The sequence below is a fragment of the Camelus dromedarius genome, chromosome 9 (genome assembly GCF_036321535.1).
Source record: "Camelus dromedarius isolate mCamDro1 chromosome 9, mCamDro1.pat, whole genome shotgun sequence".
Lineage (NCBI taxonomy): Eukaryota > Metazoa > Chordata > Mammalia > Artiodactyla > Camelidae > Camelus > Camelus dromedarius.
This window is the reverse complement of record NC_087444.1, coordinates 43,616,795-43,635,482: the sequence shown is the minus strand read 5'-3', so window position 1 is coordinate 43,635,482 and position 18,688 is coordinate 43,616,795. Positions and strand designations below refer to the sequence as shown.

The window sequence follows — 18,688 nt, the reverse complement described above, 5'->3', positions numbered from 1 at the left end:
TCTGGTCCTCCAGCCAAGATGGAATTAGATATGAAGAGATTTGTTTAATGGGGAAAATCTTGCAATAGACATAGGAAATGAAACAGAAGTAGACAGGGAAAGCCTTCAGACCATGATGCAGTTCTCATACTTGGGAGAGAAGGGAAGAATTGGGGAGGAAACTTCTCAGACCATAAATCCCAGTTCCTGCGTTGTGATTCTCCCACAGAATCTTGCTTTAAGCTCCACGCTGCATCTTTCCCCACCATTGATACCTCCAACACCACAGTGTCTGCTGTACCATATAGCCAAATTGACAGGGCTGTTTGCACCATAGCCGGACCTGCTGCAGAGTTCTTTCTTGCTTTAGGTCCTCTTGGGGCTGGCATGCATTTGTACCACATGGTATATGAGCATATTAAGCATTGTTCCCAGAGGCCATCCCAAGAGCCCTGCCAGCAGAGAGAAGGTGGTAGCAGGGCTCAGTCTCCCTGTTATCATCTCGTAACTCTACTCTGGCCCTACAGTTGTGCATCCTAAGCACAAAGCTAAAGTCTTTATTTGGAGTTCAAGAACTATGTGTTGATGCTAACATATGTCCCTTAGGGAGGGGGACACAGAGGGCAGGGAGTGGCTGACTCTCATTCTAAGCAGTTTATCACAGCTTGCTTTCTGACCACATCCAAGCCCATCCTCCCTCAAAGAAGTCTGCCCATCCTGCCTTCTGTCCTCTTCCGTTCTGTTGGGAGCAGACAGCTACTCTGCTGCCTCGATGTTCTTTGCCATGTTGCACATAAGGGTAGAAGTCAACAGCATGGATTTGGATTTAGCTGGAGTGCGACTCCATTCTTGGGTGGCTGTGGGCAACTCATCTAAGCTACTCTATTCCTCAGTTTCCTGATCTGTAAGATGAAGATAATAATACGAATTTCATTAGACCATTCTGAGGATTAAACGAGTTGATAACTACGAACTGGTGTGAGACACAACGTTTTGACCATCATCACTCCAAGTTGCAACAGCTGGTATAGGGGCTGTTCCATCATTCACCTATTCCCTCACTTAATTTAGAAGTTCCTTGAGGGCTGGAATGGTCTGCTCCTCACATTCCCCAGGATACTCAGGACATAGTACATGATCAATACCTATTAAGAAATGGCTCTTCGATTTATACCCATTTAATAATCAGCCAAGTTTTTCCCTTCCAGGAACGCAGGATATTGGAATCCAAGAGAAATTGCAATTAGTATGTATGAGGCACTAGGTGGTGAACAGGGTAGAGGCCTCACAGTGAGGTAGAGGAAGGAAGACACTACGACAAATCGAATGAACTTTATGGGTCTCAGTTTCCTCATTTGGAGAATATGTAAAGAGAATAGATACTACTGCAAGGTTGTTGCAAGGATTTTCATAAACTATGCTTAACACGGTGCCAAGGGCATAGTAAATGCTGAGCAAACTGTAGCTGCTATTATTATCATTTTAAGAATTATTGTTGAAAAAGGAAAAAGTGAACGCGCTTAGGTATCTGGTCAAAGCCAGCGACCTCACTCTGGTCAGCGCGGAGCTGGGCGGGGCCCCGGGAGGCCCCGCCCCTCCACGCAGCGTCGGAGCGCCCAGGCAACACACCACTAGGACGCAGTGCGAGTGACGCGCGGTCTCTAGCACCCCGCGCTCTTAGCCACCCTCGGCACTGGCAAGGGTAGCTTCGGCAGTGATGACAGATGAGGACTCTGACACCCCTGTCGCCGAGGCGCAAGCCCAGGAGGAGAATGAGATGCCTATTATGCAACTGTGCGGGCTGGTGGAAGAGCTCAGGTACCCGCCGGCCGGCCTCTGAGGGCCGCCCCTCCTCAGCGTGTGGGCTGGGAGCTCGGTCCAGTGCGGAGATGACCCGAATCCGTATTGAACCTTGAGGAAACTGAGGCCCCCAAAGTGAGGAGAGAACTTAGCTTTGCTGTTTATTTCTGTCTCCACAGCTGCTGAGCTAACAAGGCTTGGAAAGTCCAGAGGGTAATTGGTGAAGCCAGAGCTTCGTCCTGGGTCTGGTGCCACACTGTGTGTTTACATGCTGTTCTACTGTGTGGCGGCAGGTTGGACCAAGTGACCTCTAAGCCCCTTTCTGATGCTAAGATTCTATGATAAAATTAATGTGGCAGCAGATAAAAAGGAGGCTATTAAAATTTTTTTAGTATGAGGCAACTTATACCTGAACCAGAGTATAAACGTGGAGATGGACAGCAATGGACTGGCCCAATATTCTGTATTTTTAGCTGTCCGTTTTATATCTACTATAGCAAGTACATTGGATGTCAGGATTCCGTGAGGTAGTTGAGGTTAGTTGTACAATTTACTGGTCTCACACAGAATATCCTGACTCAAGCAGCTGAATAGATGTTACTTCAGTATGTTTATAAATAGGTCAGAACGGAGGCGTTATTACTAATAGCTACAATCTTTTGAGTGCTTATTATGTGCCAATTATTTTGCATATATGACTTTATATAATGGCACAGTAATCCTAGGAAGTGGATGAGGAAGCAGACACAGAAGTTAAGTCACTTTCTTAAGGTCACACAGCTAGACACTGTTTAGTGCTAGGGTTGTGACTCAGGTGCAAGACTCCACAGCCTACATTGGGAACATGACATATGCTGAAAAAGAAAGATGCTTCAATTTATTGGGCTTTCTGTTGAGTCTTTTCCACTAATCTTAAAATTCAGCCAAATAGGAATTAGCTCAATAGTATACAAAAATATCAAAGCTGTTCACTCTCTCTTATATACGTATATGTACATATTTGTGTACTATACACACTGTTATATAATGTGTGTGTTATGTAAGTTAAGAAGTTAAAAGGGTAATAATCTTGGCATATACAGGATAAACCACGTTTGTCATCTCTAGTTGTTTAAAACCCATCTACTCAAAGCTCTTCTACCATTTGTAGTAAACTTCTACTTCATCCATGGGGTGCTGGAAATAAAAGAGCTGAGAAATAAAACAAAAGGAAAATATGAAGATTGTGGATGTGCGTAACTTCAAGAATGTAGTAATTTAGAAAAAAAGTAATAATTCAGAAGGAATTTCACAAGTGGGTTAGGAGATACTGGAAGATGAAACTTGTAGCAATTTTCAATATACAGGCATATCTCCTTGTACTTTGCTTTATTGCACTTTGTAGATACTACATTTTTTTTTAAACAAATTGAAGGTTTGTGGCATCCCTGTATCAAGCAAGTCTGGTGGTGCTATTTTTTCCAACAGCGTTTGCTCACTTTGAGTCTCTGACACATTTTGATAATTCTTGCAAGATTTCAAACTTTTTCATTCTTATGTTTGTTATGATGATTTCTGATCAGTAATATTTGATGTTACTATTGCAAAAAGATTATGCTCCCTGAAAGCTCAGATGTTTGTTAGCATTTTTTAGCAATAAAGTATTTTTAAATTAAAGTATGTACTCTTTTTAGACCTAATGCTGTTGCACACTTAGTAGAATACTATATAATATAAACATAACTTTACATGCACTGGGAAACCAAAAAATTTATGCGACGCACTTTATTGAGATATTTGCTTTGTTGCAGTGGTCTGGAACTGAACCTGCAATATCCCCAAGGTATGCTGTCATCCCAGTGCTCAAAATTTTGTGGCTCATTAGATGTATTTACAAAATATATCAAATACTTAAATAGCATTTACTGTGCCAAAGTCTTTGCATTCCTTATTGCCACCCTAAAAGATAAGTGTTATTATTCCCACTTTACAGATGAGGAAAACTGAGGCTCTAAGAGGTTAAGTATCTTGCAGAAGGTCATACAAAACTAGTAAATGTTAAATACTAGTTATTAGGGGTTTTAATTCCTATTGGTGGAACTTACTCAGGCACCTCCTGTCTTGTAGCTATGGAAACTCGGCTCTCAAAACTGAGGTAGAGATGTTTGAGAAATATTACAATAAACTGGAGCCCAGGGACCTGCGACCTCCACGATTATCAGAAGTTATATTATCAGGAGCAGAAATAGCACAGGTACACAAGGGAGATCTAATAATTCTTCTATTCTGTTTGTCCCTTTAGATGAAAATGGTGTTTGTTATCCGCCTTTGGTGTGTCCTCTTTGGCCAAGTGGCATATGACTTCCTCTCTGCTCTGCTTCTGATTCTTCCTTCCTCTGCAAAGATTCTCTTTCAAATGAGTGTAAAGGGAATCAGGTTCCACTCACAGTGGATTGACTCTCCCAGAATATCTTTGTTTGAAATAATCCCCTTAAATTGGGGGACCTAAATGTTTACAAGGCCTGGCCTGCCACATATAGGAGTGAAGATAGGCCTGGTGAGGGCACTGGAGAGTTCCTCCCTCATCAGAAAGGGCCAGCCAGGCAGCCTGGTGTTGCCAGAGCAGCTGATTTTTCAAGAGAAGCTGAAAATCTGGATAGTTTTAGTGGAATCTTCTAATTTTCAAAAGTGGGTAATTAACTTTTAGTTTTTTTTTTAATGGAGGTATCAGGGATTGAACCTAGGACCTCGTGCATGCTAATCATGCACACTACCATTGAACTCTACCCTACCCACCTTAATTTTTTTTTAATTTAAAACTGTGTGGGTCTATCTTTTGAGGACTAAACACCCATCTTCAGGTCCACACATTCCCTGGGCCACCTGCTTATGACCTTTGGCTTCAGCACATAGGAAATCTAAAATTTTTGTCCGTTTGTTTATTTTTTTTCTGAACAACATGCCCCCAGATGCAATTTCTCTTATATATTCAACTCAGGAAGCACTGAGCTCTAGGCTTTCCCAGACACTGACTTGAATGCTAGTCTATAGCAGGTTCATAATTCTCCCACCCTCAAGACACTTCCCGTTATTTATTTTCAGTTTACTGTCTAGCATACGCCTTTGAAGTATTTGGCACAGGGCCTTGGGTTGACTTGTGAAATGAACATCGCCTCAGGCCCAGTATCCAGAATCCTTTCACATTGAGTTTGTTCTTTCTGGCTGTCATTCAGAGTGATTTCTAGCAGGCCTGAGTGGTCATTTTGATGCCCACCTTAGGCGGCTTTATTACCATGTTCTACTTGACAATGGCTTTGTTTTTCTTGTGTTACAGTTACGAGGCAGAGGTCGATCCAAATCCCGCTTAGGTATGGAACGTGTGACAGGCCTCAGTGTGGACCAAAAACTTGAGCTTGTGCAAAAGGAGCTGGAAGACACAAAAGATGAAATCAGACACATGAGGGCAAACGCCGAACGGGACCTGCAGCATCACGAGGTACACCTTTCTATAGGCCATCCTTCCTGGGCTCCCCACTTCTGCCTCAGCAAGAAGTGCCTGTGGTATGTTCACATGATTGTCGGTAACTTGAAAGAAACACAATTAGGATAAGATAAACTGAAGGCCTCCCTTTAAGGAACTTAACCACCTGCCTGAGGTATTTGTTATCACAAATAACAAAATTTAAACTTTTTAAAATGAAGCATTTCAAAATACACAAATGCAGAGAATTTAGCACAGTAAACCCTTATGTGCTCAACACCCACACAACAGTTATCAACATATGGCCACTCCTGGTTCCTCCATATCCCTACCAACTTCCCCCTCATAATTGGCCACTGAGCTATTATGAAGTGAATCTTAAACATATCATTTATCTGTAGATGTTTCAATGTATGTCTCTTAAGATATGGGTTTTTTAACAAAAACCCATAATAATAAAAACCATAAATGCCATTAAAATTTATAATAATTCCTTAATAATACAAGGGGCTTGAAGTTTAAGTCAGTGAGTTAAGTGAAAAATCTCTTGTCACCCTCTACATGCAGCACACGTGACCATGGTCCGTGTCTTGTTGGAGACCAGCACGGTCAGTGTTCCTCCTGAAAAAGAACATCACTCTTAGTTTGGTGGTCCATGGGGTGAAGTTGTTGACTTGCATTTGAGAGCCATGTTGTATGAAAAATAGCTATTGCTGTTCTGTTCCTAAATTTTTCTATTTACAAATGGGGTACACACAGAATCACATCTTTTTTCAAATTACAGAAGTATATAGTAAGAGCTTTTTTGCCCCCCTACTAATCCATCTTTCCAGACATGACTGTGGTTAATGTTTTCATGTATATCTTTCTAGGTATTTTTATGTATTACATTAATGTTATAATTTTTAATGGATAAGTAATATTTCAGACACGGAAATACATATTTCTAGAGATACCCAAGGCCCTGTTTTTGTTTGTTCTCCCCCTTTATATAGATACTTTATACAGAACTTTTTTTGAGGCATACTTTTTAATAATAACATTCATATTGTCCAATTTGTACCTTACTGGTATCTTTCTAAGACTGAGAAGAAGCATTACATATTGGGGCACAAAAAGGCCTGAGAAGTTAGGGCTCCTTAGAGGGCTACATCCTTGAGAATTTTTGTAAGAATTTTTGTTCGCTCTTTGTGCTGACTCCCCCAGGCTATCATCGAGGAAGCTGAAATTCGATGGGCTGAAGTTCAGAAGGCAGTGCATGATTTTGAGAAAGACATTCTAAAGACCATATCCAAGAAGAAAGGGAGTATTTTAGCCACTCAGAAAGTGATGAAGTACATTGAGGACATGAACCGCCGGAGGGTGAGTTGGCAGGCGGTTAGAGCTTAGAAAGGGGCGTAGATTCAGACTGACGATACAAAAGTCATCCACGTGCGGCAGCCCCACCCCATTTGGTCCACCATAAATATTGCCCACATCTGCAGATTTTTTTGCACCCCCTAAAGTCTGTGTGTCTTAAAATGCAAGCTTATCAAGGCTAAAATCAATCAGGCAGATTGAAAGTTCATAGTATCTCAGATAGGCTTCTCTTTTATTTTGCTATTTGTTTCAAGATATGATGTGTTATCTTGAGAAAGGTGTGAGCCTGTCTAATGAGTGACTGTGTGGAGTGGGACAAGTAAATCTTAACCTCTTTGAGTTCCATTATTATAAGAATGAGACATAAAATGCTCCTTTACTTCCAAAGATTTTTGTAGTATATCAGGCTTCAGATCCTGGAGATAGGTAAGATTACTTACTGTAACATGTTATAAGTTATAAAAAGTTATGTAAATTACTAAGAGAATAATAGATCAAAGAATCATAAGATGATTTTGTCATAAAGGTCCCTAAAAATACCCAAATATATGCCCAAATTATCTTGAATTTAAAAGCAATAGGATATTTGCATGGAGCAGACCCAGTTTCCTCTGCTTCTTGGTCATGGGTGAACTACCATAGCAATACCAGTTTGAGTAGACGTAAAAGACCTAAAAATAAGTGACTGAATGTTAGGGCTCAAGGTTTAGTTTTGCAGCCCCAAAACTACCAGCTTTTCAAACCAGCAGGGAAGAAGAAGAGAAATGGATTAAAATTTACTTTTATTTTTTAGGATAGTATGAAAGATAAATTACGTTTGAAAAATGTTTCTCTCAAAGTTCAGAAGAAAAAGATGCTTTCACAATTGAGACAGGTATGTGTCTTTTTCTTCCTTTTTTTTTTTTTTTTTTTGTTTTGTTTTGTTTTTAAGGTAACTGTTGTAGGTAGAACCACATTCTCCCAAAAGTGTTCATGTCCTAATTCCTGTGACTGTATTACTTCAGCAGAAAAAGGATTTTGCAGATGTGATTAAGTCAACTATCTGGCGAGATGGGGGAGATTATCTTGGATGATCTGAGTGGGTCCAATGTAATCACAAGAGAGAGGCAGGAGAGTGAGAGTCAGAGAAGATGAGATGAGAGTGATGCTCTTTTAAGAGAGAGGAAGGGATCATGAACAAAGGATGCAGGCTGCCTCTGGAGGCTGGCAATGGCAGGGAAACAGATTCTCCTCTAGAGCCTCTGGAAGGAGCACAGACCTGCTCACACCTTGATTTTAGTCCAAAGAATCATTTTCAGACTTCTGACCTCATGAGCTGTAAGATAATACACTTATGTTGTTTTAAGCCCCTGAGTTTGTGGTAATTTGTTACAGCAGCAATAGGAAACCAATACCGTTTCTATGCTGGCAAATCTGTAGCTGGAGTTAGCTTGAATTTAAAAGGCCCTCATGACATCCTCGTTGACCCTTTTGGAGAATGTGGCTAGGTGGCACAGCCAATAGTGTGCTTTAATTAGTCTTTGAACAGCTGACCCTAAAGCTTCCTGATTAAAGGCAGTAAGGCAGACGTGGTACAGGGCCTCTAGGATGTGATTACATAGCTCCATCCTCTCCTAGCTCAGTATTTTTATTATTATCTCAAAGATGGGGACCGATGGCATGTGCATCAGAGGTGGTCACTGACAGTGACACAGAGTTGGGGAGAATTAACATGCCTAGGGACTATTGCTTGATTGACTTGGGATCCCAACTGACTCAACAGGCCAGGGAGGCTCTAACAACACGAAGTGACTAAGGACAAATGTAAGATCCTCCACTTTGAGCCCCTGAATATTTGCACAGGTACTGCGTGTCTTAGTCGTAGAGGACCTGATGAAGTCAGCTCAGCTGGAGGCGGTGCCGCGGCCTAGGCTACACTCAGAGAACCACGGGGCCCCTGAGAAAGGGGTGGTCTTGCTGCACTCTGCTGAGTAGCCCCACCCAGAGCACTGTGTCCCAGGGAGAGCTCCATGCTTGAAAGAATCTGCAAACTGGAGTCCACGTAGGAGAGGGACCTGGAGAGCAAGGGGAGCAGAAAAGCACGTCAGATGACCCAGGACTGACGGGGCCACAGAGAGAGGGCTGCTGAAGGCCGTGGCTTCTGTCTCCAAGTGCATTGGCCACTGGGGGAAGAGAATACACTGCTTGGGAGGCCCCCAGGGTGGACCTACGGCCAGAGTGGAAGGTCAGTGAAGGAGATTTAAGTTCAGTGTAAGAAAGATCATGGCCCCAGCAGAACTGCCTCCTGAGACTAAATTCCTGGTTCTCGAGCTTCATGAAAACTCAGGCATCCTGAAGTATGAGAAGGGGAGCAGATGGATGACCTTTAACCTAAAAGCCATTGCTACACAGAAATGACACTGATGTGGTCCTGCCCTCGTGAGCTCACAGACTAGCGGGGAGTGGCGATGGTGACAAAAGGCATGGATACGTAACTGCTATACCAAGGCATAGCAACAAGGACCTGAAGGTCCAGCTTCCAGGGGCTGAGCGGAGGGAGGGATTACCCTCTGGTGTTGAAGGTGGGTCGGGAACATTTGAGCTGGAGGATGAGTCAAATTAGGGCTGAAGGAAATTGTTGTGTTGTTTTGGAGCAAAGGGAGGAAGATGCTTCCTAGGAGGTGAGTAGTGTGTAGGGGTGGGGAACAGTCCCAAGTTTGGCGCTTGCCTACCACAAATATAAGATGGCATAGACCTAGTGGGGCAGGAATGCGGTAATATACCTGTGGTGCAGAAATGTCAAGTGATCAAAGGAAGGGAATGTATGGGCTGCTTGTCCTGGTTTTTCCAGGTTAAAAACAACTTTTAAATGGCCTGCTTTCTTCACAGCCCTGTTTAGGCACTACCTCCTGGGGGAAGCCTCCCCTGACCCAGCCTTCCATTCTCCCCTGGCCTGGCTGAGGGGCTTCTGTTCACCCTCTGCCCCGTGTGTCCCACTGCAGCATGCTGTGACCTGTCTGTGAACTGTCATTGAGTATGTGCTCCTTGAGGCAAGGGAGCATCGTATTTACTCAAATCTCTATCACTAGTGCCTAGTACCATGCCTGGCACCAAGCAGGTCCCCAGTCCACGTTTGATGAATGACTGAATGATAACTGGCTTCCAGAATCTCACCCAGAATTGCAAGGTGTGAGCCGTGCATTCAGAAGTCACAACCTCAAGTCATTTCTTTCTTTTTTTTTTGACCTATAGAAGGAGGAGGTGGGCGAGGCCCTCCACGATGTTGATTTTCAGCAGCTGAAGATTGAGAATGCTCTGTTTTTAGAGATGATTGAAGCAAGGAATCAAGAACTGATCCAACTGAAGCTGGCATCCGGAAACACCCTGCAGATCCTGAATGCATACAAAGTAAGATCTGCACCAATGCCCAAGTCCCCAAGGCTTCCCGTGCCCACCTTTCCGGCCACAGTGAGCTTCCAGTACACTACCGTGGTTTCACTGACAGCTTAGATGTCCTTTACTCTCCTGTTGCTTTCTGATTTCTCCTGACAAAGCCACATCTTCTGAAACAGTCGAAATGTCCCCACACCCTGGCTGTGCATTAGAACCACTCGAGGAGCTTTTTCTTTTTTTAAAGATAGGCACTTTAGTCCAACCCTGACCAACTGAATTAGTGGTGAGGGCCATGTATCTTTTTTTTTTAAACTTCCCAGAGAATTTTTATGCACAATGAGTTTTGAAAACTAACCACATTTAGGGCCCCGCTTAATTTAAGTGTGTAATGTGCTTAAAACCCTGCAAAGGAAATCATCTTAGCTATAAATCAGAAAACTACTAAATAATTCCACATCCACACAGAACCCTTTTGGAGAGAGTCACTATTAATAATTAAGCAGGGACTATAGGCATGAACATGGTCTGTCCCCAGCAGACCAGACTGTCTGGTCACCCTGCTAGCAACTATCTGATGCAGTGGTCAGCTCACTGGGACCCAGGTTTCCTGCCCGCTGGCTTGTGAGAGAGGTTCTGGGACTTTCCCAGAGTTTCTCTTGATAAGTGGTAGGTTGGGATTTGGGTCCCGGTGTGTCTGGCTACTTTGCAGGTGACCAGGGTCCTCTCCTCCCCTGCCACATAGGCACCAGGATTTTGAAAATCTAGGCAGCAGTGACAAGGGCAGGCCCACATTCCTGGACAGTCCTGCTATTCTCTTACTTAATAAAGAGCTGTCTGTCTATCCTTTCTGTTGTTCTGAGCAGCATCTTTGCTCAAAACTTGCTGTATTGTTCCATTTCAGAGCAAGCTACACCGAGCAATGGAAATGTCCATCAATCTGGACAAGGAGTTCTTGCTGAGAAATGAGTTACTCAAAAAAATTGAAAAAGAAACCCAACAAGTGGAGGAGGTAGGAGAGGGTAAAACATGCTGTTTCTGGTGTTTTTCTCCTTCTATCTACAAGGGCTCGAGTCAGCATCCACCACTATCTAGGCCACCTTGGTTTTTGCCTAGAAAAGCCTAGATCATAAAAATCAAAATAGCTCTGGCCATCAAAGGAGAAGGTGGCACCTGGAGACTCACATTCCATGGTGTTGCATTTTACTACTCAGAATCTGGAGTCAAAAGTCATGAAATCATCTAGAAATCACTTAGAGTCCAAATAACCCTTGAGAATTCCTTAAGTGACCCATAAGGTACCAAATTCAAAGTGTTGTGTCTACAACCTCACAGAAAATGTATAATGCAGGTAATAATGTAACTAACTGATATGAAAAAAAGAACACATGCCAAATTATAGCGTTCTGTGTAAAGGAGAGAAAGCTCTTTAAGCATATAACTCTCAGTCGGTATAGCAGATGCTCGGCTGGCAGACCTGTGACCTCTGTCCTGAGCCTGCTCCAGGGCCTGTGGTCACCATGTGAAAACATGTGTAGTGGCATCTGAGCTCGCTGCATCCACATGGGGATGTAGCGCGCCCGTTATTTTGCTGAACACGTTGAGTTGAATTTCCGCAAATTAAATGTACCTAGGAGATGACTCAGAGGGGACTTTGGGGGGAGGTTGGGGGAAAATGAGTCCTGGACTGTAGTCAGAAAGCCTGGCATCAGGTTTCGTGTTGCCAGTCTCTAGCCTTGAACAAGCCTTTGAACTAGACAGAACCCCACATCTGTGACAAGGACATCACAGCCCTTGCCGTGGTGATCAGATAGGATGATGCTTCATCAGCCTCTGAAACCATGAGTTCAGTTATTAGTGTCGTTGTCTTGAATGAACCTGAAGTGTCCCCGGCAGCGGGTGTGGCCCAGACCTCCCTACAATGGCCCAAAAGCCATGGGATTACTGCATCTGACTCAGTTTTGCCGTGGCAGTGTACCCTTGATGGGGAACAAGTGCCCTCTGCAAAAAAGTTGGTCTCAGTACAGTGACAAAGTTGAAGCAAAAGTCTGTGTGCTCTCTCCATGCAGGATTCCTGGGGTACTTATTTGTTTGGCTTGATATTTATTAGATTACAAGTAAGACATGAAATCAATTTTTAAATGCCTGGCATTCACTGCTTAGTATATTATCATTTTCTTAAGTTTTTAAAAACAGCTCTGTTGGGATGATTCATATATCATATTCACCCATTTAAAGAGTACATTTTAATGATGTATAGTATATTCACAGAGTTGAATCAGCACAATAATTTCAGAACATTTTCACCACCCCAGAAAGAAACCTTGTACCTATTTGAAATCCTACATTTCACCTCACCTCACCCCCACCCTCCAGCCATAGATGACTACTAATCAGCTTTCTGTCTCTGTGGATTTGCCTTTTCTCAGCCTTTCGTATAAAAGGGATCATACAATATGGTCCTTTAACTTTAATATTTTTTAAGATTCATGTTGTAGCATGTGTGGGCACTTGTTTCTTTTTTATGGCTGAGTAATATTTCCTAATATGGATATATCATATTTTGTTTATCCATTCATCAGTTTGATGGATATTTGAGTTGTTTTCATTTTTTGGCTGTTATGAATAGTGCTGCTATGAACATTCACATACAAATTTTTGTGTGAATGGTTTATGTATTCTTTCCTCTTGGACATTGTGGCTTATGTATGTGGTACCTCTGTGTTTAACATTTACAGAAGCTGCCGAACTGGTTTGCAAAGTGGCTGCACCATTTTACATTCCAATTGTGTGAGGGTTCCAGTTTCTGTACATCTTCACCAGCACTTGTTATTTTTAGATTTTTTTAAATGCTGTCCTAGTGGGTATGAAGTGGTATTATTGTGGCTTTACTTTGAATTTCCTTAATGATTAATGACATTGAACATCTTTTCATATGCTTATTGGCCACTTATCTGTCTTTTTGGGGAGAAATATCTATTCAAAGCCTTTGTCCAATTTTTAGTTGAGTTATTTATCCTTTTCAAGGGGGAGGTAATTAGTTTGTTTATTTATTTATTTTTTAACAGAGACACTGGGGATTGAACTCGTGTGCTCTCTACCACTTGAGCTATACCCCCCCTTATTTGTCTTTTTATCATTGAGTTTTAAGAATTTTTTATATATTCTGGATTCAGATCCCTTATCAGGTATATGACTTGCAAATATTTTCTCTCGTTCTTTGGGTTTTCTTTTCACTCTCTTGATGGTATTTTTGCAGCACAAAAGTTTTCATTTTGATGGAGTCCAGTTTATCTGTTTTTTCTTTTGCGCTTGTGCTGTTGGTTTTATAGCTAAGAAACCACTACCTAACTCAATATCATGAAGATTTACTCCTATGTCTTCTTTTAAGAGTTTTATAGGTTTTAAATTTATGATTCATTGTGAGTTAACTTTGTAAATGGTGTTAAATGGTGTGAGGAAAGGGATCCAAAAACTGAAAGAAGAAAGAAGATGCAGTATGTTCATAACATTTGTTAAATTAAGCTTCCTATTTACTATTTGTGTGGTTCTCCCCATTTCTTTTGTGAATTTGAGTTACCATCTAGTGTTATTTTCTTACTCAAATATAGCTTCATTTCAGCTTGCCTCCTTTGTGCTGTTATTGTCAAATATGTTACATTTTTATATGTTATAGGTCCAATATAAAATAATATACATATTGTTTTATGAAATTGCTTTTTAAGTCAGTTAAGGGAAGGAAAATATGCATTTATACTGTCTTTTATAACTACCTACATAAGCACCTTCACTTGTGCTATTTGTTTTATCAGATTCAAGTTACTGTCTGCTGTCACGTGTTTTCAGCCAGAAGAATTTCTTGTAAGACAGGTCTGCTAGCAATAAATTCTCTTAGTTTTTGTTTATCTGAGAATGTCTTTATTTTTCCTTCATTTTTAAAAAATAAACTTTAAATTTTAGAACTGTTTTAGATTTACAGGAAAATTGCGAAGCTAGTACAGACAGCTCCCCAATACCTCATACCCAATTTCCCCTATTATTAGCTGCTTACATTAGTAGAATACATTTATTAAAATTAATGAACCTGTATTGATACATTATTATTCAAATGTAACATAATGTATTTTATTCATATATCTTTAGTTTTTAACCTAATTTTTTTTCTTTTCCAGGACCCCATTCAGGGTAACACATTTAGTGTCATGTCTCCTTAGGTTCCTCTTGGCTGTGACAGCTTCTCAGACTTTGTTGTTGAGACCTTGACAGTTTTGTAGAGTGCCGGTCAGTTATTTTGTAGAATGTTCCTCAATTAGGATTTGTTTAATTTTTTTTTCCGTGATTACATGGGGTCACATGGTTTTGGGAGGAAGACTCCAGAAGTAAAGTGCCATTTTCATCACATTCTATCGGGGAGCTTCCTGTCAACATCACTTTTCACTGTCGATGTTAACCTTGCTCACCTGGCTGAGAGAGTGTTCCACAGGTTTCTCCACTGTTATTTTACCATTTTTCAGACTTACTCTTTGGAAGGAAGTTCCTGTGTGCAGCCCACAATTAACAAGTAGGGAGTTATAAGGTTTTGGAATTCTTCTGTATGAGAGATTTGTCAATTCTCCCCTATTTGTTTATTTTTTAAATTATTTATTTGTATCTGTATCAACTCATGAATGTTAATTTTATGTGTTGGGTTATAACCTAACACTATTTATTTTGTTGCTCCCATTGTTCCAGTTTGGTCATTGGGAGCTCTTTCAGTTGCCTCTGTGTTCCGTTGACATATCCCCATTTTCATGGGTTCAGGGGTGTGTGTGTGTGTGTGTGTGTGTGTGTGTGTGTGTGTGTGTGTGTGTGTTTTGAGCACCTCTTTCTTTTCTGGAACTAGAATATGTTCCAGGCTCTTCTTGTATATTTCCTGCCCAGTCCTAGAATCAGCCATTTCTTCCAGGCGTCCTGGGTCCTTTTATTTGAGATTAATACTGGAAACCAAGATCTGAGTGTGCTCATTGCTTTCTTTTCATTTTTTAAAGATAGTTTTGCTGGATGTAAGATTCTTGGTTGATTTTTTTTGTTTTCCTTTGAGCACTTAGAATATATCATGCCACTGCCTTCTGGCCTCCATTTTGTTTCTTATGAGAAGTCAGTTGTTAATCTTATTTGGCTTCCTTCATATGTGATGAATTATTTTCTCTTGCTGCTTTCAAAATTTTCTCTTTGCCTTGTCAGTCAGAATTTTGGGTATGATGTATCTGGGTGTGGATTTCTTTGCCCTAATCCTAGTTGGAGTTTGTTGAAGTTTATTTATGTATAGCTTAATATTTTTCATCATGTGTAGGATGTTTTCGTGTTGGTGCACTTAGGGGTATTCCACATTTCTCTGAGACTTTTCTTTCTTTTTCCTCTGTGTTTTTCATATTGCATGATCTCATCAGTTTACCTTCAAGTTTACTGATTATTTCTTCTGTTTTGATCCCTTCTATGAATTAAAAATTTTTTTTAATTTACAATGTTGTGCTAGTTTCAGGTGTACAGAAAAGTGACTCAGATATATATATATATTTCAGATTCTTTACCATTATAGGTTATTACAAAATATTGAATATAGTTCCCTGAGCTATATAGTAGGTCCTTATTGTTTATCTGTTTTATATATAGTAGTGTATATATGTTAATCCCAAACTCCTAATTTATCCCTCCCCTCCTTTTCCCTTTGGTAAGCATAATTTGTTTTCTATGTCTGTGAGTCTACTTCTGGTTTGTAAATAAATTCATTTGTATCATTTTTTTTAGATTCCCCATATAAGTGATATCATACGGTGTTTGTCTTTCTCTGACTTTCTTTACTTAGTATGATAACCTCTGGTCCATCCATGTTGCTGCAGATGGCATTATTTCATTCTTTTTTATGGCTGAGTAATATTCCATAGTATATATACACCACATCTTCTTTATCCATTCATCTGTGGATGGACTTTTAGGTCACTTCCATGTCTTGGCTATTGTAAATAGTGCTGCTATGAACATTGGGGTACATGTATCTTTTTGAGTTATAGTTTTATCTGGATATATACCCTGAAGTGGGATTGCTGGATCATATGGTAAGTCTATTTTTAGTTTTTTAAGGAATCTCCAAACTGTTCTCCATAGTGGCTGCACCAGTTTACCTTCCCATCAACAGTGTAGGAGGGTTCCCTTTTCTCCACATCCTCCCAGCATTTATTATTTGTAGATTTTAATGATGACCATTCTGACTGGTGTGAGGTGATACCTCATTGTAGCTTTGATTTGCATTTCTCTATTAATGATTTTGAGCATCATTTCATGTGCCTGTTGGCCATCTGTATGTCTTCTTTGGAGAAATGCCTATTTAGGTCTTCTGCCTACTTTTTGATTGGGAGTTGTTTGTTTTTTTGGATATTAAGCTGTATGAGCTGTTTCTATATTTTGGAAATTAAGCCCATGTCAGTCACATCATTTGCAAATATTTTCTCCCATTCTATAGGTTGTCTTTTTGTTTTTCTTTGCTGTGTAAAAGCTTTTAAGTTTAATTAAGTCCCATTTGTTTCATTTTTGCTTTATTTCCATTACTCGAGGAGATGAATCAAAAAAAAAATTACTACAATTTATGTCAAAGAGTGTTTATGTTTTCCTCTATGAGTTTTCTGGTATCCATCTAACATTTAGGTCTTTAATCCACTTGAATTTATTTTACAGTGTTAGAGAGTGTTCTAATTTCATTCTTTTACATTTAGCTGTCCAGTTTTCTCAGCACCACTTATTGAAGAGACTGGTTTTTTTTCTCCATTGTATATTCTTGCCTCCTTCATTGTAGATTCAGTAAAGTCTGTTTCTCCTGCTCTTAGTGGCTCCTGATGTGGCTCCCTGGATGGTACAGCCTTCATCATGGATACCATCTCCCTGACAACCAGAAGATGGTGGTTCAGCTGAGTTCTCTTTGACTCAATCTTTCAGCTAAACTTGTGGCTGATCTACCTCTATTGGTATCAGACCCAGCTATTAGCCTCCATTAATTGCTAGCTGATCACTCTATCGCTTTCAGCAACATCTTGAGATGTTAATTGCTGCACACCCTGATGTAATTAAAGTCAGGCCCTTTCACAGGGGCAAAGTATTGCCAGTCATTGAGGCTTGCTCCAATCCCATAAGACTCTTCTTAATTGTCTCTTTCTCTGGTTAAACATGTAGCTGACCTACCATCTTGCTTGTTGCTACTAATATGGAACTATGAGTGTCATCTTAATTGCACACCCTAAAGATCTCCATTGTTTTCCACAAAGTCCTTAGGCATGAACTCCCACACTCTGTTCCAGATAAAGTCCATCTTCTTAGGCAGTATTCCAGAGCTCTCTATTTTATAGCCTCTCCTCTTGGGCAAAATTTCTGCACCATTGCACTGGATCTGGGAGTGGAAACAGTGGCTGCCTTTCCTGTAGTTTCACTCTTCTCTACAAGTGGGATGCTGGGTAGGGATTGCTGTCACTGGTCTCCTCAGAATATCTCTCATAGCTAGTATTCATTTTTTTAATGCTTTGGTTCTTGCTACTTTCTTATATTTTATCTTAGGTATTCTTTAATCATTATCTTCATAAGAGGGCCCACTGATGATTCTGGATACACTTTTAGGTCTCCCTGCAGTTGTAGATCATGCTAGACAGATAGTAGATATGCACTGAACACTTCTTGACAAATTTTTATTGCATTCTGAAAAAAAGTTAATAAAAAAATTTTTCATTGGGTTGCTTCAAAGTGTATTAAAACAGCACTTGTCAAACCAGGCAGTGAAAACCAATCACCTGGGGATCTTGTTAAAATGCAGATTCTGTTTGGATAGGTCTGGGGTGGCTTGAGAGTTTGCATTTTTACCTGGTTCTCAATGCCATTGACTGTACTTTGTGAAGCAAGGAATTAAATGACAATACTAGGTTAGGAAGACTCAACATCATGAAGATGTTAGTTTTGTTTAAGTTGATCTGTGAATTAGTAGTATTCCAGTTAAAATAACAAGGAGATTTTTTTAAAGGACTTAAATTAATTGACTCAAAAATTCTTTTGGAAAAATAAATGAGAATATCCACAAAATTCTTAATAAGTAAAGAAGGGGCCTAGCCCTACCAGATACTGAAATGTGTTATGAAGTTACAGTATTTAAAACAAGCCCATGAATAAACTAGACAATCAAAGAAATATGTGTAAGCCATATGATGAACTTTTGATACAGATGATATATGATATGTATATGAACATATGATGCAGATTATATATGATACGTATATGATCAAGTATCTGATAGTTTTGTTATTGACATATTTAGTTTATGATAAAGGTGGCATTGCATTGAGAGACAACAGACTATTCCATAAATGATTTGCAATGACTGGGTAGCCAAGTAGGAAAATGTAAATTTGGAGCTATATAATACAGTGAAATTAATCCAGGTGTATCAGAGACTTAAACATAAATAATAAAACCATTAAAGTCCTAGATTTATATAGTGGGAGCATTTTTATTATATTGGTATGAGGAGGACTTTTATAATGTGAAACCCATAAACCATGAAATCAAAGTCAGCTATATAAAAATAATTTTTTTCCTGCATGACAAAAACCATCATAAGCAAAGTCAAAAGATAACTGGGAAAATGTTGTATCTAGTATCACAGGAGCTTATTTTCTTAAAACATAAATAAGTTTTATAAATTAATAA

General features: G+C 40.1%; 1 protein-coding gene across 3 annotated transcripts in view; it reads left to right on the top strand.

Moving 5' to 3' along the window:
* The first annotated feature begins 1,604 nt into the window (after nt 1-1,604).
* The window catches only part of CFAP263 (cilia and flagella associated protein 263), a 23,965-nt gene continuing 6,881 nt past the window's right edge, over nt 1,605-18,688 (top strand). For 2 of the 3 annotated variants that reach the window (XM_064489109.1, XM_010985706.3), the window contains exons 1-7: nt 1,605-1,797; nt 3,886-4,012; nt 5,093-5,254; nt 6,446-6,601; nt 7,392-7,472; nt 9,830-9,985; nt 10,872-10,979. In XM_064489109.1, coding sequence (XP_064345179.1) covers nt 1,697-1,797; nt 3,886-4,012; nt 5,093-5,254; nt 6,446-6,601; nt 7,392-7,472; nt 9,830-9,985; nt 10,872-10,979 — 891 coding nt within the window. In that variant the 5' untranslated portion in view covers nt 1,605-1,696. Of the gene's footprint in view, nt 1,798-3,885; nt 4,013-5,092; nt 5,255-6,445; nt 6,602-7,391; nt 7,473-9,829; nt 9,986-10,871; nt 10,980-12,705; nt 13,976-18,688 lie in introns of those variants that run through there. The other variant, XM_031458353.2, reaches the window with a different exon arrangement.